Here is an 18268-nt window from a genome sequence, read left to right as displayed (position 1 = left end):
GAAATGCCTGGGCTGATCATTCATGACTTCAAAGTCTTGGGGTTCTCATCTGTAGTATGGTCTGGTTATTGTGCCCTCAGACATGTGCTTCCTGTCTCTAATACCAACAGTATTAGGTGAATCAGGTGAATCAATAGGAATCTGCATCCTTCAAGCTGAAGTGTGCCAGGGTACAAAAGTGTTGCAGAGGGGAATCATCCCCTTCAAACACTGATGACCTAGAGCCTCCAGTTCCACTACCTGCCTCTCTGACTCCTCTGTCTTACTTGGTGATTTCCTTTCTTCCATGCACCCTTTAAAAATATAAGCATTCACTAGCATTGTATTCTTTATTCTCTGTTAATTCCTTCCACTTGCCTGGGCTGCCCTCACCTCTTCCTGAGGTTTCAGCCATCACCTCTGGTGATGTTTTCAGCCCTGACTACTCTCCAGGGCTCCAGATTTTCCAGCTGCCTCCCAGACACCCTCACATGGATGTCCTAAAGGCTTCAGATTCAGCATGTTCAAAAGCAAACTTTCACTGACACATACTATAACATGGGTAACCCTTAAAAACCTGATGCTTGGAGGGCGGAGCCAACATGGCGGCGTGAGTAGGACAGTGGGAATCTCCTCCCAAAAACATATATACTTTTGAAAATACAACAAACACAACTAGCCCTAAAAGAGAGACCAGAAGACGCAGGACAGTGGCTAGACTGCAGCTACACCAGCGAGAACCCAGCGACTGGTGAAAGGGGTAAGATACAAGCCCCGGACTGCGGGACCCGAGCGCCCCTCCCCCCAGCTCCCGGCGGGAGAAGAACAGGTAGAGCGGGAGGGAGACGGAGCCCAGGACTGCCGAACACCCAGCCCCAGCCATCCGGGCCAGAGCGCAGACACAGTACGTGCCCAGGGGGCCCTGGATACTGGGGGAACAGGGAGTAAGACCTCTGAGCGGGTGCCGAAGCTGATGCCCCTGTGACAAAGAAAAGCGGGGGCTTTTTGAAAGTCTTAAAGGGACAGGGACTTAACAGCTTGACGGAAACAACCCAGGTCACAGTACAGCAGCTGGAAATTACAGGGAAAACCGGGTGCACTAACCCCCTGGGCAACAGCTCTGAGACCCCTCACGGAGGCAAACAGTCAAGCAGCCCCCCCCATCCATTACCCCACCGGGCGCTGCGAAAGCAGAGAAGCAGCCTGAGACAAATTCCGCCCACAGAAAGGGAAATTTCTCCCTTCCGGCCAGGCAAGACACAAAGACCCACTCTACACGCAATTACCCAACACAAGCCACTAGGGGTCGCAGTTGTCCCAGTAAAGAAAGGCCAGTAGCAAGTGAAAATTTTGGCCCTCCCAGCTGACAGTCAATAGCACCTGTCAACATGAAAAGGCAAAAAAATATGATCCAGACAAGACTAACCCAGACAGCTTCGGCATCTGCTACATCTTCCCCTGAGAAGGAATCTGGGGAGATAGATTTAGCCAGTCTTCCTGAAAAAGAATTCAAAACAAAAGTCATAACCATGCTGATGGACTTGCAGAGAAATATGCAAGAACTAAGGAAGGAGAATTCAGAAATAAAACAAGCTCTGGAAGGACTTCAAAACAGAATGGACGAGATGCAAGAGACCATTAATGGACTAGAAAACAGAGAACAGGAACGCAGAGAAGCTGATGCAGAGAGAGATAAAAGGATCTCCAGGAATGAAAGAATTTTAAGAGAGCTGAGTGACCAAATGAAAAGGAACAACATAAGAATTATAGGTATTCCAGAAGAAGTAGAGAGAGAAAAGGGGATAGAAAATGTCTTTGAAGAAATAATTGCTGAAAATATCCCCAAACTAGGGGAAGAAATGGCCTCTCAGACCACAGAGGTACACAGAACTCCCATGACAAGGGATCCAAGGAGGGCAACACCAAGACACATAATAATTAAAATGGCAAAGATCAAAGACAAGGACAAAGTATTACAGGCAGCCAGAGAGAAAAAAAAGGTTACCTACAAAGGAAAACCCATCAGGCTATCATCAGACTTCTCAACAGAAACCCTACAGGCCAGAAGAGAATGGCATGATATACTTAATGCAATGAAACAGAAGGGCCTCGAACCAAGACTACTGTATCCAGCACGAATATCATTTAAATATGAAGGAGGGATTAAACAATTCCCAGACAAGCAAAAGTTGAGGGAATTTGCCTCCCACAAACCACCTCTACAGGGCATCCTACAGGGACTGCTCTAGATGGGAGCACTCCTAAAAAGAGCGCACAACAAAACACCCAACATATGAAGAAGGGAGGAGGAGGAATAAGAAGGGAGAGAAATAAAGAATCATCAGACTGTGTTTATAATAGCTCAACAAGCGAGTTAAGTTAGACAGTAAGATAGTAAAGAAGCTAACCCTAAACCTTTGGTAACCACAAACTTAAAGCCTGCAATGGCAATAAATTCATACCTTTCAATAATCACCCTAAATGTAAATGGACTGAATGCACCAATCAAAAGACACAGAGTAATAGAATGGATAAAAAAGCAAGATCTCTCCATATGCTGCTTACAAGAGACTCACCTCAAACCCAAAGACGCGCACAGACTTAAAGTCAAGGGATGGAAAAAGATATTTCAAGCAAACAACAGAGAGAAGAAAGCAGGTGTTGCAATTCTGGTATCAGACAAAACAGACTTCAAAATAAAGAAAGTAACAAAAGACAAAGAAGGACATTACATAATGATAAAGGGCTCAGTCCATCAAGAGGATATAACCATTATAAATATATATGCACCCAACACAGGAGCACCAACATACCTGAAACAAATATTAATAGAACTAAAGGAGGAAATAGAATGCAATGCATTCACTCTAGGAGACTTCAACACACCACTCACTCCAAAGGACAGATCCACCAGACAGAAAATAAGTAAGGACACAGAGGCACTGAACAACACACTAGAACAGATGGACCTAATAGACATCTACAGAACTCTACATCCAAAAGCAACAGGATACACATTCTTCTCAAGTGCACATGGAACATTCTCCAGAATAGACCACATACTAGGACACAAAAAGAGCCTCAGTAAATTCCAAAAGATTGAAACCCTACCAACCAACTTTTCAGACCACAAAGGCATTAAACTAGAAATAAACTGTTCAAAGAAAGCAAAAAGGCTCACAAACACATGGAGGCTAAACAACACACTCCTAAATAATCAATGGATCAATGACCAAATCAAAATGGAGATCCAGCAATATATGGAAACAAATCACAACAACAACACTAAGCCCCAACTTCTGTGGGACACAGCAAAAGCAGTCTTAAGAGGAAAGTATATAGCAATCCAAGCATATTTAAAAAAGGAAGAGCAATCCCAAATGAACGGTCTAATGTCACAACTATCGAAATTGGAAAAAGAAGAACAAATGAGGCCTAAGGTCAGCAGAAGGAGGGACATAATAAAGATCAGAGAAGAAATAAATAAAATTGAGAAGAATAAAACAATAGCAAAAATCAATGAAACCAAGAGCTGGTTCTTCGAGAAAATAAACAAAATAGATAAGCCTCTAGCCAGACTGATTAAGAGGAAAAGAGAGTCAACACAAATCAACAGTATCAGAAACGAGAAAGGAAAAATCACGACGGACCCCACGGAAATACAAAGAATTATTAGAGACTACTATGAAAACCTATATGCTAACAAGCTGGAAACCTAGGAGAAATGGACAACTTCCTAGAAAAATACAACCTTCCAAGACTGACCCAAAAAGAAACAAAATCTAAAAAGTTGGTTGGTAGGATTTCAATCTTTTGGAATTTTCTGAGGCTCTTTTTGTGGCCTAGTATGTGGTCTATTCTGGAGAATGTTCCATGTGCACTTGAGAAGAATGTATATCCCGCTGCTTTTGGATGTAGAGTTCTATAGATGTCTATTAGGTCCATCTGCTCTACTGTGTTGTTCAGTGCTTCCGTGTCCTTACTTATTTTCTGCCCAGTGGATCTATCCTTTGGGGTGAGTGGTGTGTTGAAGTCTCCTAGAATGAATGCATTGCAGTCTATATCCCCCTTTAGTTCTGTTAGTATTTGTTTCACATATGCTGGTGCTCCTGTGTTGGGTGCATATATATTTAGAATGGTTATATCCTCTTGTTGGACTGAGCCCTTTATCATTATGTAGTGTCCTTCTTTATCTCTTGTTACTTTCTTTGTTTTGAAGTCTATTTTGTCTGATATTAGTACTGCAACCCCTGCTTTCTTCTCACTGTTGTTTGCTTGAAATATGTTTTTCCATCCCTTGACTTTTAGTCTGTACATGTCTTTGGGTTTGAGGTGAGTTTCTTGTAAGCAGCATATAGATGGGTCTTGCTTTTTTATCCATTCTGTTACTCTGTGTCTTTTGATTGGTGCATTCAACCCATTAACATTTAGGGTGATTATTGAAAGATATGTACTTATTGCCATTGCAGGCTTTAAATTCGTGGTTACCAAAGGTTCAAGGTTAGCCTCTTTAGTATCTTACTGCCTAACTTAGCTCGCTTATTGAGCTGTTATATACACTGTCTGGAGATTCTTTTCTTCTCTCCCTTCTTGTTCCTCCTCCTCGATTCTTCATATGTTGGGTGTTTTGTGCTGTGCTCTTTCTAGGAGTGCTCCCATCTAGAGCAGTCCCTGTAAGATGTTCTGTAGAGGTGGTTTGTGGAAAGCAAATTCCCTCAGCTTTTGTTTGTCTGGGAATTGTTTAATCCCACCGTCATATTTGAATGATAGTCGTGCTGGATACAGTATCCTTGGTTCAAGGCCCTTCTGTTTCATTGTATTAAATATATCATGCCATTCTCTTCTGGCCTGTAGGGTTTCTGTTGAGAAATCTGACGTTAGCCTGATGGGTTTCCCTTTATAGGTGACCTTTTTCTCTCTAGCTGCCTTTAACACTCTTTCCTTGTCCTTGATCTTTGCCATTTTAATTATTATGTGTCTTGGTGTTGCCCTTCTTGGATCCTTTCTGTTGGGGGTTCTGTGTATTTCCGTGGTCTGTTTGATTACTTCCTCCCCCAGTGTGGGGAAGTTTTCAGCAATTATTTCTTCTAAGATACTTTCCATCTCTTTGCCTCTCTCTTCTTCTTCTGGGACCCCTATAATACGGATATTGCTCCTTTTAGATTGGTCACACAGTTCTCTTAATATTGTTTCATTCCTGGAGATCCTTTTGTCTCTCTCTATGTCAGCTTCTATGCGTTCCTGTTCTCTGATTTCAATTCCATCAATGGCCTCTTGCATTCTATCCATTCTGCTTATAAACCCTTCCAGAGTTTGTTTCATTTCTGTGATCTCCTTTCTGGCATCTGTGATCTCTTTCCGGACTTCATCCCATTTTTCTTGCGTATTTCTCTGCATCTCTGTCAGCATGTTTATGATTCTTATTTTGAATTCTTTGTCAGGAAGACTGGTTAGGTCTGTCTCCTTCTCTGGTGTTGTCTCTGTGATCTTTGTCTGCCTGTAGCTTTGCCTTTTCATGGTGATAGGAATAGTCTGCAGAACTGGGACGACTGACGGCTGGAAGGACTTCCTTTCTTGTTGGTTTGTGGCCCTCCTCTCCTGGGAGAACAGCGGCCTCTAGTGGCTTGTGCTGCGCAGCTGCGCGCAGACAGGGCTTCTGCTTCCTGCCCGGCTGCTATGGAGTTAATCTCCGCTGTTGCTGTGGGCGTGGCCTGGCTCGGGCAGCTGCTCCAAAGTGGGGGAGTCGCGTTGGAGCAGGAGCTGCTGGGAGGCTATTTATCTCCGTAAGGGGCCTCCCTGCTCCCTGCAGCCCAGGGGTTAGGGTGCCCAGAGATCCCGGATTCCCTACCTCTGGACCAAGTGACCCGCCCTGCCCCTTTAAGACTTCCAAAAAGCACCCGCCAAAACAAAACAACGACCACAAAAAAGAAACAAGAAAAAAAATTTTTTTAATTTAAAAAAAAAAAAAAAAAAATTTTTAATTAAAAAAAAAAAAAAAAAAAAAAAGGTGGTCGTTCGTTTTTCTTTATTCTCCGGTGCCAGCCTCAGGCCTCTGCTCACCGGTCTTTCTGCCCTGTTTCCCTAATATTGGGGTCCCTGTCCCTTTAAGAGTTCCAAAAAGCGCTCGCCAAAACAAAGCAGCAAAAAAGCAAAAAAAAAAAAAATGGTCGCGCGCTTTTCTTATGTCCTCTGTCGCCCAGCCTCCAGTGCCTGCTCACTGTTCTTGCTGCCTTGTTTTCCCAGTATCGAGGGCCCTGCACTCTGGCCCGGATGGCTGGGGCTGGGTGTTCGGCAGCCCTGGGCTCCGTCTCCCTCCCGCTCTGCCTGCTCTTCTCCCTCCGGGAGCTGGGGGGAGGGGCGCTCGGCTCCCGCGGGGCCGGGGCTTGTATCTTACCCCCTTCGCGAGGCGCTGGGTTCTCTCAGGTGTGGATGTGGTCTGGATATTGTCCTGTGTCCTCTGGTCTTTATTCTAGGAAGGGTTGTCTTTGTTATATTTTCATAGATATATGTTGTTTTGGGAGGAGATTTCCGCTGCTCTACTCACGCCGCCATCTTCCGCCCCCGAATCAAGAAACAAAATCTAAACAGACCAATTACCAGCAACGAAATTGAAGCGGTAATCAAAAAACTACCAAAGAACAAAACCCCCGGGCCAGATGGATTTACCTCGGAATTTTATCAGACAAACAGGGAAGACATAATACCCATTCTCCTTAATGTTTTCCAAGAAATAGAAGAGGAGGGGATACTCCCAAACTCATTCTATGAAGCTAACATCACCCTAATACCAAAACCAGGCAAAGACCCCACCAAAAAAGAAAACTACAGACCAATATCCCTGATGAACGTAGACGCAAAAATTCTCAACAAAATTTTAGCAAACCGAATTCAAAAATACATCAAAACCATCGTACACCATGACCAAGTGGGATTCATCCCAGGGATGCAAGGATGGCACAACATTCGAAAGTCCATCAATATCATCCACCACATCAACAAAAAGAAAGACAAAAACCACATGATCATCTCCATAGATGCTGAAAAAGCATTTGACAAAGTTCAACATCCATTCATGATAAAAACTCTCAGCAAAATGGGAATAGAGGGCAAGTACCTCAACATAATAAAGGCCATCTATGAAAAACCCACAGCCAACATTATATTGAATAGCGAGAAGCTGAAAGCATTTCCACTGAGATCGGGAACTAGACAGGGATGCCCACTCTCCCCACTGTTATTTAACATAGTACTGGAGGTCCTAGCCACGGCAATCAGACAAAACAAAAAAATACAAGGAATCCAGATTGGCAAAGAAGAAGTCAAACTGTCACTATTTGCAGATGACATGATACTGTACATAAAAAACCCTAAAGACTCCACCCCAGAACTACTAGAACTGATATCGGAATACAGCAAAGTTGCAGGATACAAAATCAACACACAGAAATCTGTGGCTTTCCTATATACCAACAATTAACCAACAGAAAGAGAAATCAGGAAAACAACTCCATTCACAATTGCATAAAAAAAAATAAAATACCTAGGAATAAACCTAACCAAAGAAGTGAAAGACTTATATTCTGAAAACTACAAGTCACTCTTAAAAAAAATTAAAGGGGACACTAACAGATGGAAACGCATCCCATGCTCATGGCTAGGAAGAATTAATATCGTCAAAATGGCCATCCTGCCCAAAGCAATATACAGATTTGATGCAATCCCTATGAAACTACCAGCAACGTTCTTCAATGAACTGGAACAAATAATTCAAAAATTCATATGGAACCACCAAAGACCCCGAATAGCCAAAGCAATCCTGAGAAAGAAGAATAAAGTAGGGGGGATCTCACTCCCCAACTTCAAGCTCTATTATAAAGCCATAGTAATCAAGACAATTTGGTACTGGCACAAGAACAGAGCCACAGACAAATGGAACAGACTAGAGAATCCAGACATTAACCCAGACATATATGGTCAATTAATATTTGATAAAGGAGCCATGGACATACAATGGCAAAATGACAGTCTCTTCAACAGGTGGTGCTGGCAAAACTGGACAGCTACATGTAGGAGAATGAAACTGGACCATTGTCTAACCCCATATACAAAAGAGATATCTAAGCTGGCCTGTGCTTACAGTAAAACAAAAATTGGACTGGATCTATACTGTTGGAACTCAACCAGGAATTAGGAGAAGTGCAAATTGTAGCACTCCAAAATCTTACAACCACAGACTATTTATCGTTAAAAGAACATATGGGATATGAACAGTCCCCAGGAATGTGTTGTTCTAGTTTATCTGAATTCTCTCAGACTGTTTAAGTTCAGTCGGACAATATCCACCATATCATAGATAAGTTTTCACAAATGCCTAAGGTGCCTAACTGGTTTTCTTGGTTTCACTGGAGATGGCTGGTAATTACAGGTATGCTTTGGTTAGCTAACTATATTCCTATTATGTTAATGTGTGTACACAATTTAATTAGTAGTTTAAAACCTATCCATGCTGAAGTTACTCTACAAGAAGATATGTCAAAGAAATAATCAATCTTCCCAGGTTTTCTTCCGCCTGCTACTTCTATAGCTTTTCTTCTTCCTACCTAATCACAACCTTTAAATAGAACTCGTGCCACATGTCGAATTTACCGAGTATCATAATTCTTCCAAGTGGTAAAGACACCTCAAGACAAATGCTGGGCATAGAAGCCACAGGGCATAAATATGCAAAGAAGTAAAAAGCTAACCTTTTCAAACAATAAGGCTTCTATCTCACTTACCAACTTAACATTTCCCTGTATGGCCCCGGAAGATGACTGGTTAGCCAGAGACGGGTAAGATTCCTCAAGGGAGGAACAACCTAAGACAGGCACAGTCGCAGGGGGCCATCTGGTGAGAAAATGGGGAGCAGCAGAGGTGAGGCTTAGAACCTCCCCCCTCATATTCTGAGAGAAATCTTCTGCATACGTGGATGTTTATTGCCCTCGTCTAGCTCGGATTAACACGTAGTCTACAGGCACACACCTGATCATCTACATTTGCTCTCTTACAACACTAAACTCTGTTTTCTACCTTTATCTTGCATCTACCTACCACTTCAGCATTTTATTAAAAATAATAATAATAGAGAAATGTGGTATCCACATATAAATCAAGTTTAAAAATCAAATGGATATTCATATTTGAACTGACTGTGTATAGTTCATAATGCATGAAGAAAACCGAAAGCTTCTGTGATGACTGCCCTTGCACTTTTCACCATGTAACTTATTCACTATGTAAGAATTTGTACTCCATGTAAGAATTTGTTCGTTATGCATCAGAAGATTGGAGACTGACGAAAATTAGGCTTGGGGTGGATTAATGATTGTGCATTGAGTATTGACCCCCCTATACAGAAATTTATTGTGGTTAACAACTATTTGATCAATAAATATGAGAGATGCCCTCACAAAATATATATATATATATATATATATATATATATATATATATATATATATAAACACACTTCCAATTGTAAAATAAATAAGTAACCGGGATGTAATGTATAGCATGAGGAATATAGTCAAAATATTGTAACAACTTGGTATGGTGATAGCTGGTACCTAGAATTATCATGTATATAAATGTTGAATCACTGTGTTGTACACCTGAAACTAATGTAATGTAATACTGTTGTCAATTGTCAATTACCGTTCAATAAAAAATAAAAATAAATAAAAATAAAAAAACCTGATGCTAAGTGACAGAAGCCAGTTACAAAAGACTGCATATTTTACAATTCCATCTATATGAAAAGTTCAGAATAAACGAAGCCATAGAGGCAGAAAGTAGATTAGTGGTTGCCCAGGAGTCGGGGGTAGGGAAAGAATAGGTGTGTGTGAGTGCTATGCAGTTTCTTTTTGGAGAGAGAAAAATATTCTAAAATTGTGGTGACTGATGGTTGCACAACTGCGAATATACTAAAACTTGAATTGTACACTTTAAACAGGTGGACTGTATGGTATGTGAATTATATCTCAGTAACACTGTTAAAAATAAAATCACGCCTGCCCTCTTCCCCAAACTACTGGTTTCTCCTCATGGTCCATAGCTCTCGCAGCTAGCCAGCCAAGCTAGAAATTTGCCTTACTAATCCTCCTAGTTCTCCTTCCAACCTCAACTATTCCAAATCTGATTTCTATCACTCATTCATTACTTCATTCAACTCAATTCATTTTAATGGCTGCATATTATTCCACTTTATGGATCTATTATTTATTTTAGTAAATAAAATTTAGCTCTTCAAATTTTTTTTGCTTATGGACCTTGACATTTTAAAAAATTCTTTGCCTCCTTGCATAATATTAGGTTGGTATCTAGTATTATTGTAAATTTAAATTGTTATAAAGTATATAATTATATAATTTCTGGAATATTATAAATACTGAGAGTCTTAAGTAAAACTACTACATCATTCTTTGAAATCTTCAGTGGAACCATCACACCACAGGAATTTGATAGCAAACATCATTAAAACATCTGCAAATAAACTCTTTTAACAGTAAGAAATTTTACATCGTTCCCTTTTTTGCCTTGAATTTGGATTTCATTCCATTTCCCCCATAGCCTTTTATCTTTGAAAGTATTTTATTAATCATCAAATAAAATTTGACACATAATGTTAATACATTTCTGTGACTATTAGGTGTGAAATATTTCCTGTGGATTGAGTTAACTTTGTAGTTTATTAAAATAGCATAAATATACTACAGATTTTATTTAGTATTGATTAGACAAAAGAAGTTTTATTGGAAATGCATTTCTCTTTTCAATTAGTTAATATTCATAGGTAAATATTATTTATTGCTAGTAGAATAATGCAGTATTCAAGTATCCATTCCAATTCCAGTTTTTCTTTTTATGGATGTCCAACCTGCAAAACCTTGTTTATATGATTATATAGATGGGCATTAGAGGACTTGTATTATAGCAATGCCACTCAATTTTTTGGACTCTGAATTATAGGCCAAAAAAAATCACATATGTGATCTATAATCAGAAAACACTTTGAATGTTCTTTCACTGGCCCCTTAATTTTGTCCTCCTTCAATTTTATTAAATAAAAACAAAGAATCAGAAACCATCCGACTTACAGAAGTATGCTATTTATTACTAGCTGCCAGGGTGGGTTCATTTTCTTGACACCACCACCAGTATTTCCAATTGCTCCTTTTTTGGGGGTGCCCAGGTAATGCAAAGTAGTAAGACTCAGGATGAGAAGGTGTATCTTTCTTGCGTCAAGTGGGAGGTGGGGAACCAGCCTTAACCAGTTGTGCAGGCAGGTTCATTTTGGAAAGTGAACATTAGGAATTTGAAGATCTGGAAATTAATTCCCTCCAAACGATCTGTACCCACATGCTCCTTGGAAAGTCTTCACATACCCCTAAGGATATGCATAGCCCATTTGACAGTTGCTGAGGGACTTAACCAAGCCTCTGTTGATGACTTGGAGATAGCTTACAGGCTTTCATTAGTTTTGGTCACACTGCTGAGCGCATTGACATTTTGATATCTTGTTAGTGCCCCCTTAATCATTCAGAGTCTCACCAGAAGCACATGGAAGAGCCTGTTCACCTGCACTACAGCTGGCGCCCCACATTACCAGTCTTTATTATCCATGCTCAGTCTAACAGCAGAAAACAGTTCTCGTTTGCCTTTCTTTGATTATTAATGGCGTGAGCATATTTCTTATGTGTCTATCGGCCATTTGTATTTTCCCCCTCAGTTTCCTTATTCCTGTGCTTTGTCAGTGTTTCTGTTAAGGGATGGTATGTTTTCTTACTGATTTGTAAGAGCCCTTGATTTACTGGGGTGTTACCTGTCGTATGTTTTGCTGTTATTTGTTTTATGTTTGTCAGCTATTTATGGTGGCTTTTATATTATATATATTTTGTTCATGAATCTGTCAAGTGTGTCCTATATGGCTTCTAGATTTCATATCATGCTTATGCTTATAAAAATTTCTTACTGTGTTTCCTTTCAGGGGTTTTATGGTTAATTTTTAAAACATAGAAATATTTATTCTGTTTGGAATTTATTTTTATGATATAATGTGAGGTCAGAGTCGAATTTTTTTCCCCAGCAGAGAAGCAGTTTTCTAACACTGTTTATTGAATAACTTTTCCTTTCCCCGGTGACTGAGAATGCTGTATTTACTGTATGCTGCATGCTTATGTTTTCCTGGTTTGTTTTGGGGCTCTTTGGAGCCTCAGCTTGTTCCCTTGCCTCCTGTGATTTTTGCTTATTCTGTCCCTTCACTACCAGGACTGTTACTGTCCTGAAACACAGATTGAATTAGATCCCTCTTATGCAGTCACCTTCCAAGGATTCTGTTGCTTACGAGAAAAGAAACCAGACTCATAAGCGAGGTCCAGCTGTCAGCTACCTTTCTAACCACATTTCTCTGTGGACCTTGTGCTTTTTGGAGCATAACATATATTTTCATCTTTGCTCTTGCTGTTCTCTTGCCTAGAAATAGCCTCCTGATCCCCATTCTTTCTTCTTAAACCCTGCTTTCCTTTTAAGATCTACCGTGAAGCCTTACCAAAGCCCCTTTGTCAGCTCTTATTTCATTTGGTCTCCAACTGTTGCTGTTTACCTTCCTATTTCCCCAGATAGATGATCAACTCCTTAAGGACAGAGAATGCCTTGTTAGTCTTCATATCTTCCCCTACCGCCTTTCAGATAGTCCATCTTTTAAAAAGGCTTGTCGAATGAAATGGAATCTAATCATACACGCACACTCCCACACACATACATACACATCCATAGCTCTAAAAAGTTAGTGAACAGCAGCCATTGTGTCAGGGCACCCCAAAACCATCCCTAGGTTGGGTGATTGGTTAGGAGGACTCAGCATATAGTGGCCCTGGTGGCTGTGATATGTCACAGTGAGTGGGCGGCTGCACAGCACAATCAGCACAGGGAACTGGTACATGGGTGCTGTGCAGAGGACCCCAGGTGCAAGTTTCCAAGAGGCCACTCCCAGTGGAGTCACACAGGACATACTGAATTCCCCCAGCAATGAGCTGTGACAACACATGGGCAATGTTGCCCACCAGGGAAGCTTATTAGAGACGCAATGCCCAGGACGTTCACTGGGGGCTGGTCATGAAGCACCCCCTGCCGGCCACATACCCAAATTCCAGCTCTCAGAAGAAAGTGGGTGTTCAGCATAGACTATATCGTCTACACAGTTTAGGCACTCATCAGTGGTGGGAACCCTCCCCAAATCTAAGTTCCCAGATGCCAGCCAAAGGCCAACCTTGTAAGCAGGGCTTTCAAAGGACAGCAGTCAGGTATGCTACAGTAACTCTTTTTTGCACAACCATACTTTTGAAGAGCTTAATTTCACAGGTGGTAAATGCCTAAAGAGAAGAGGAAAGATCAATGTGTTAGAATCATCAGGGAATGTATGCTAAGTACTTTGAAGTTCTGTTCTCTTTACAGAGGAGGTAGGTTGTGAGCTGAGTCATAGAGAAGTGCAAGACATAGAAGGGGCTGTAGCCAAAGATCCAGTTTGGGAGTAGAATGTAGAGTTGGGTGGAGATAAGGGTATGCAAATCATATGGACCCTTGACAGCTGGGTAGAGTATTGAGCATGTGATGTGATAGCAGTAGGGTATCTTCCTAGACTGAGAAGGAGAAAGTGGTACTTGAGATGATTGCTTGATGAGTGGCGAGTAGGCAGGGCTCCAGGGAGGAGATGAGATACAGGAAGGACCAGCAAGGGAGCATTTGCAATGACACAGTGTCAAGTTGTGAAAACCTAGACGAGGGTGGTACTCGTAAATCTAGTTCACCATTCTGCTTTAAAACCAGTTCTTAAATATTTGGAAGACTGGAGGCATCAATCCAAGAGAAACGATATCGAAGTGAAGATGATTCAGAACAATCATACATTTTTATAAATAACACATTTCACTTGAAAAAAATTGTTTAATTATTATACTTTGCTTTGAAGTTTTTAGTAGGCAACAGATATTTTATTTGAAGATGAATGTATATGATTTTGATATTATATAATGAATAAAGAAATGGAATATAATGAAGTCTAGCTCTATTTAAAGGAATGATGATAAAAATATGTGCATGTATTTTGACCATTTTATTAAACAAAATAGTAAGAAGAATAAGAATTTTCTATCATCTCTGTTTTTGTTTGGAATTAAATGTTTCTATGCTAATATAAATGCCAAAAAATAAATGAACTTTTAAATCTCTTTCAGTTTGATAATGTAAGATCCTAGTAAAAGGTAAGGATATATGTATTAATAAAATTTTTAATGTCCCTGAAAAACATGCCATTTACTACTTCTGCTCTTTATTAGTTGCATGGTCTTTTGTCCAGTTTGTGGTTAGTAATTTAAGTACAGCATCACAGTGTAGAAGCCACGTTCATTACCCTTTAATCATAGTCTTATTGTTCTTGTGAATCCCTTTTTCTGTGTTTATTGAAGACTTACATCTTTGTATGTTGTAGGTAACTATCCAAAAGCAAGAAAGCTTTTCCCCCCTCTAATAGCTTTCTCTGCTGTCAGCCAAGCTGGGAGAGTCCAAATAGTTTCAGCTTCCAGGTACCACGTGACAGCAAAGATAAGGTACCAGTTAGACTCTGTGTGTATGGCACAGCAGGCTCCGTACTGGAGGGACTAAGGTTTAAGAGCCATGATTTTTTACCAGGGATTTCTCCAGTGAAACTCACCCAAATAGCAGAACACTGTTTTCATCAACTTACTAATACCAGTATATTTTCTTTGTCCTACTAACTTATCATTTGATATCTGCTTTGATGTATTCTGTTGTTACTTTGCATCTTTGGGGTTCCACATACCTTCGTGGGGATCTTTGGTGCAAGTAGTACTATATAAATTAAAATATCTTGAAAATTGCAATGTGAACAAAACTCTAGCTCAGACATTTTAACTGATGCATCTTTTGAAGTCTATTTCTTCTGTTTTCTCTTAATAGGAATATACAAACATTGCCACAGCCGTCTAATCTGGAATTGTTACAGATGGAAATGACACTACAGGACGATATTTGGGAGCATCTCTTTTTGTCAGGAGTTAGACTTGGCACTAGAGCTCTAATAAAGTAACTTTCTTGATAAAAATAACTATTTTTTTCGTAGTGGAATGCTTCAACTTTTTTACATTTAACAGTTCCTTTTAAATTACAATATTCAATTTAAAAGTTGTATTAAGTACAATTTCCTTTGCAAAAAGTCTCAAAAGGGCATTATTTGTTGATACATTTTTCTCTGAGCATAGTTTCATAGAGAACTTAATTATATCCAGATATTTATATGTCAAAAGTTTTGCTTATGTAATAAAAACAAATATCTGAATTGTATAGTGTCTGTACATGAAAGAACTTTAAACAGCAGCCTTATGGTAGCAAATTTTATACCAGATTTTTCTTTTTCTGATGACACTTTGGTTTATAACTTGAAGTTTTCCTAAGTTTCTGAAGATTAACATCTATATAGTCCATACATTTCATATTATGATATAAGAAGGCAAGAGAAAAGGTGCCTCAAATTTTCCATCAGGTAGTTATGAGTGCACTGAATTTTTAGTAATTGGTTCATTCAGTTTTTTCCACAATTATTTGCTCTTTTCCAAGTTCAAAATGCTATTGTGGAAAATATGTAAAGATTTTGTAATATTTATTCCATCTTACTTTCCCTCAGGGCAAGTTTGTGCATATCATATTTTTAAAGGCTTTTTAAAAATCAGACAAAATCTCCATGTTTGGAAATTGTACTTTACTACTACAGCATTATACATTTTGCAAGCACATATTACAATGTTTGTTTGCAGTTTAGTTGTACTGAGTACCTACTATGTTTAAGATAAAACTGAAGATGTTTTAAATGCTATTTTAAGCCCCAATACCTTATTTCTTTATGTTCCTGTGTTCTGCCTAACAGAACATATACATTCCGAGTTAAATTGTTTTGAAATGTTTACTTGCAATAAAATATTATTGCTCGTTCTGTTTGAAGAAGTTACTTACCAGTTTGTGAGAACATTATCTTAATTTCATATGAGAATTACAGCCCAGAATAGGACCTGTTGATGTTTAAAACACTGTCCTACACTTACAAAGACAACTTTGTAAATCAAAATCTGGTCAGAACTTTATTTTTTGTGGCTGGGTGATGAAAAATCTTACTACAAACATTTAATTGTCTTTTACATATCTTTAAAAGATATTGCAGCCATTTCCTTAGTGGGTCAGCAGTAAGGGGGAAGCAAGAACACTTGGAACATTAGAATCAGGTAATAAATTTAGGTAGATGGCCTGGCTGTGTACTGTCTCTATATGTCAGGTTTTCCAAATATATTTAACATTCCACTAATGGCGAGAAAGAAATGCATGCACACAGTACTATGACAACTTTATGTTGTGTTAGGTACTCATAACATCTGCCTTAAATTTTAAAATAATCTGTTTTATCTATTTCCATATTCTAGGGGACAGTTATAAACCTTGAATATTTCACCATTTGGCTAATGCATACTTATTGCACAGATCCTGAGTTAATTTAGAGCAGTATACGAAAGAACAAGACACGTGGGGCCTGCCTTTATTGTACAAACAGTTGGATAGGGGAAAACAGACATGAAATACAGAATGCAACTCAGCAAAAAGCATTGATTCTCTGGCTCTATTTTTATTTATTGTAGCATGTCAGGGTAAAATGGTCGATTCAGTGTTAATCATCCCACAACTGATTCCCTATTTAAGCATTTTTGGATATACTTTTGACACTGTCCCAAAATAAAAAGCATGTTATTTGCAGAATACCTATTTATAGCATGAGTATATTCAATGAGAAAACATTGAGTGCCTAAGACCTAAAACCTAAAAGAAAGGCTTGCTTTACATTTAGAGCATAAAATAAGGCGGGAAACCATGTCTGTCTTGTTCACCACCATAGTATCCCCATCTCTTAGTATCCTACTTGACACATAATAGGAACTCATTAAATATTAGTTGAATGAATAACAAGTAGAATGTGTTTATTAGTAACTAAGTATCTGATTTTCATATGGAGGTTGAACCAAAGGTTATCCATAGCATTTTTATTGACTGGAAAGAATTTGAATTCTCTAATGCATAAGACTTTAGAAGAGACATTGTTTTGATAAGTCACATACCATTGCCTTCTCCCCTTCCTCCTCTGTGTTAGTCCCTTCCCTTGGCACTGGGAGGATGAAGATAGTAAGACACAGTTCTTGTCCTGAGGAATCTCATGAACTGTTGGGAAAGAGAGTCACAAAGAATTGCAATATATTAATAGTAATGTAGTAAAATAGAGTGTTAAGAACTATACTGGGCATACATACAAGAGGTTGAAAGAAAAGTTGCCATTCGTGGTTAGGCATCCTCTGGCCACATTTCTCCCTTGCTGGTTTCACAAACCTTAATCGGCGCTATTTGTTGGTAGTTTTGCTGGTTTTAAAATGTAATGGGCCAGGGGGAACTGGGTAAAGTGTACATGGGATGTCTCTGTGTTATTCCTTATAGCTGCATGGAAATCTACAATTATGTCAATATAAATTCCAGTTTTAAAAGGTCACCCATAACCTTATCACAGAGAAAAATACTGTAAATATTTGGAGCATACATTTTCTTTTCTATTGGAAAAACTATTATATTTACATTATAATAATTTAAGTAGATATATAATATAGACCACATTTTACCCAATAAATCCTACATTTTAGAATAGCTTTGTAAAAAAGGATGGAGATACTTCTAGGCAGAAGCAGCATGAGTAAAGCTGGATCAGAAACTCCTTTTCTCCATTATCTAGCAAACTCAATAACCAGCAGCCACAGATTCACCAGCAGCAACCAAACAAGGAAGGGGGGAGATGCGACAAGCTGTGGTGTTATTTCAAGCCTGCTCCCACCCCACTACCTAGCACTGAGTAAAGATAGGGAGCTGACATTTTGGTGATGCTGGGTCCCAGTATAGACAGAGTGACTTGAGGCGACCAGGTCACATGCAGGAGAGCCAAGAAAAACCCTTGGGAAGATGAAGCCTTTGGTACCATCTCAGGACCTCAGTGGAAAGGTTCACCAGGATGAGGCACTTTCCAGGTTGCAGAGCAGCCTGGGGAAGCCAGAGCCTGCAGGCGAAGGTACACCTTTGGGTCCAATGAGCCATAGTTCCGACACTTAATTTGAACTCAGAAGAGAGAGGATACCAGGTCCCTTAACAAAATTCCAGT

General features: G+C 39.5%; 1 protein-coding gene across 8 annotated transcripts in view; it reads left to right on the top strand.

Moving 5' to 3' along the window:
* BCLAF3 (BCLAF1 and THRAP3 family member 3) overlaps positions 1-16026 on the top strand; it is a 102860-nt gene extending 86834 nt beyond the window's left edge. For 7 of the 8 annotated variants that reach the window (XM_036912852.2, XM_057496094.1, XM_057496093.1 and 4 more), the window contains one exon: positions 14992-16026. In XM_036912852.2, coding sequence (XP_036768747.2) covers positions 14992-15021 — 30 coding nt within the window. In that variant the 3' untranslated portion in view covers positions 15022-16026. Of the gene's footprint in view, positions 1-14249; positions 14277-14991 lie in introns of all 8 variants that reach the window. The other variant, XM_036912850.2, reaches the window with a different exon arrangement.
* The last annotated feature ends 2242 nt before the right edge of the window (positions 16027-18268 follow it).

The sequence above is a fragment of the Manis pentadactyla genome, chromosome X (assembly GCF_030020395.1).
Source record: "Manis pentadactyla isolate mManPen7 chromosome X, mManPen7.hap1, whole genome shotgun sequence".
Classification (NCBI taxonomy): domain Eukaryota; kingdom Metazoa; phylum Chordata; class Mammalia; order Pholidota; family Manidae; genus Manis; species Manis pentadactyla.
The sequence above is the reverse complement of the archived record's forward strand: the minus strand, read 5'-3'. Positions and strand labels throughout refer to the sequence as shown.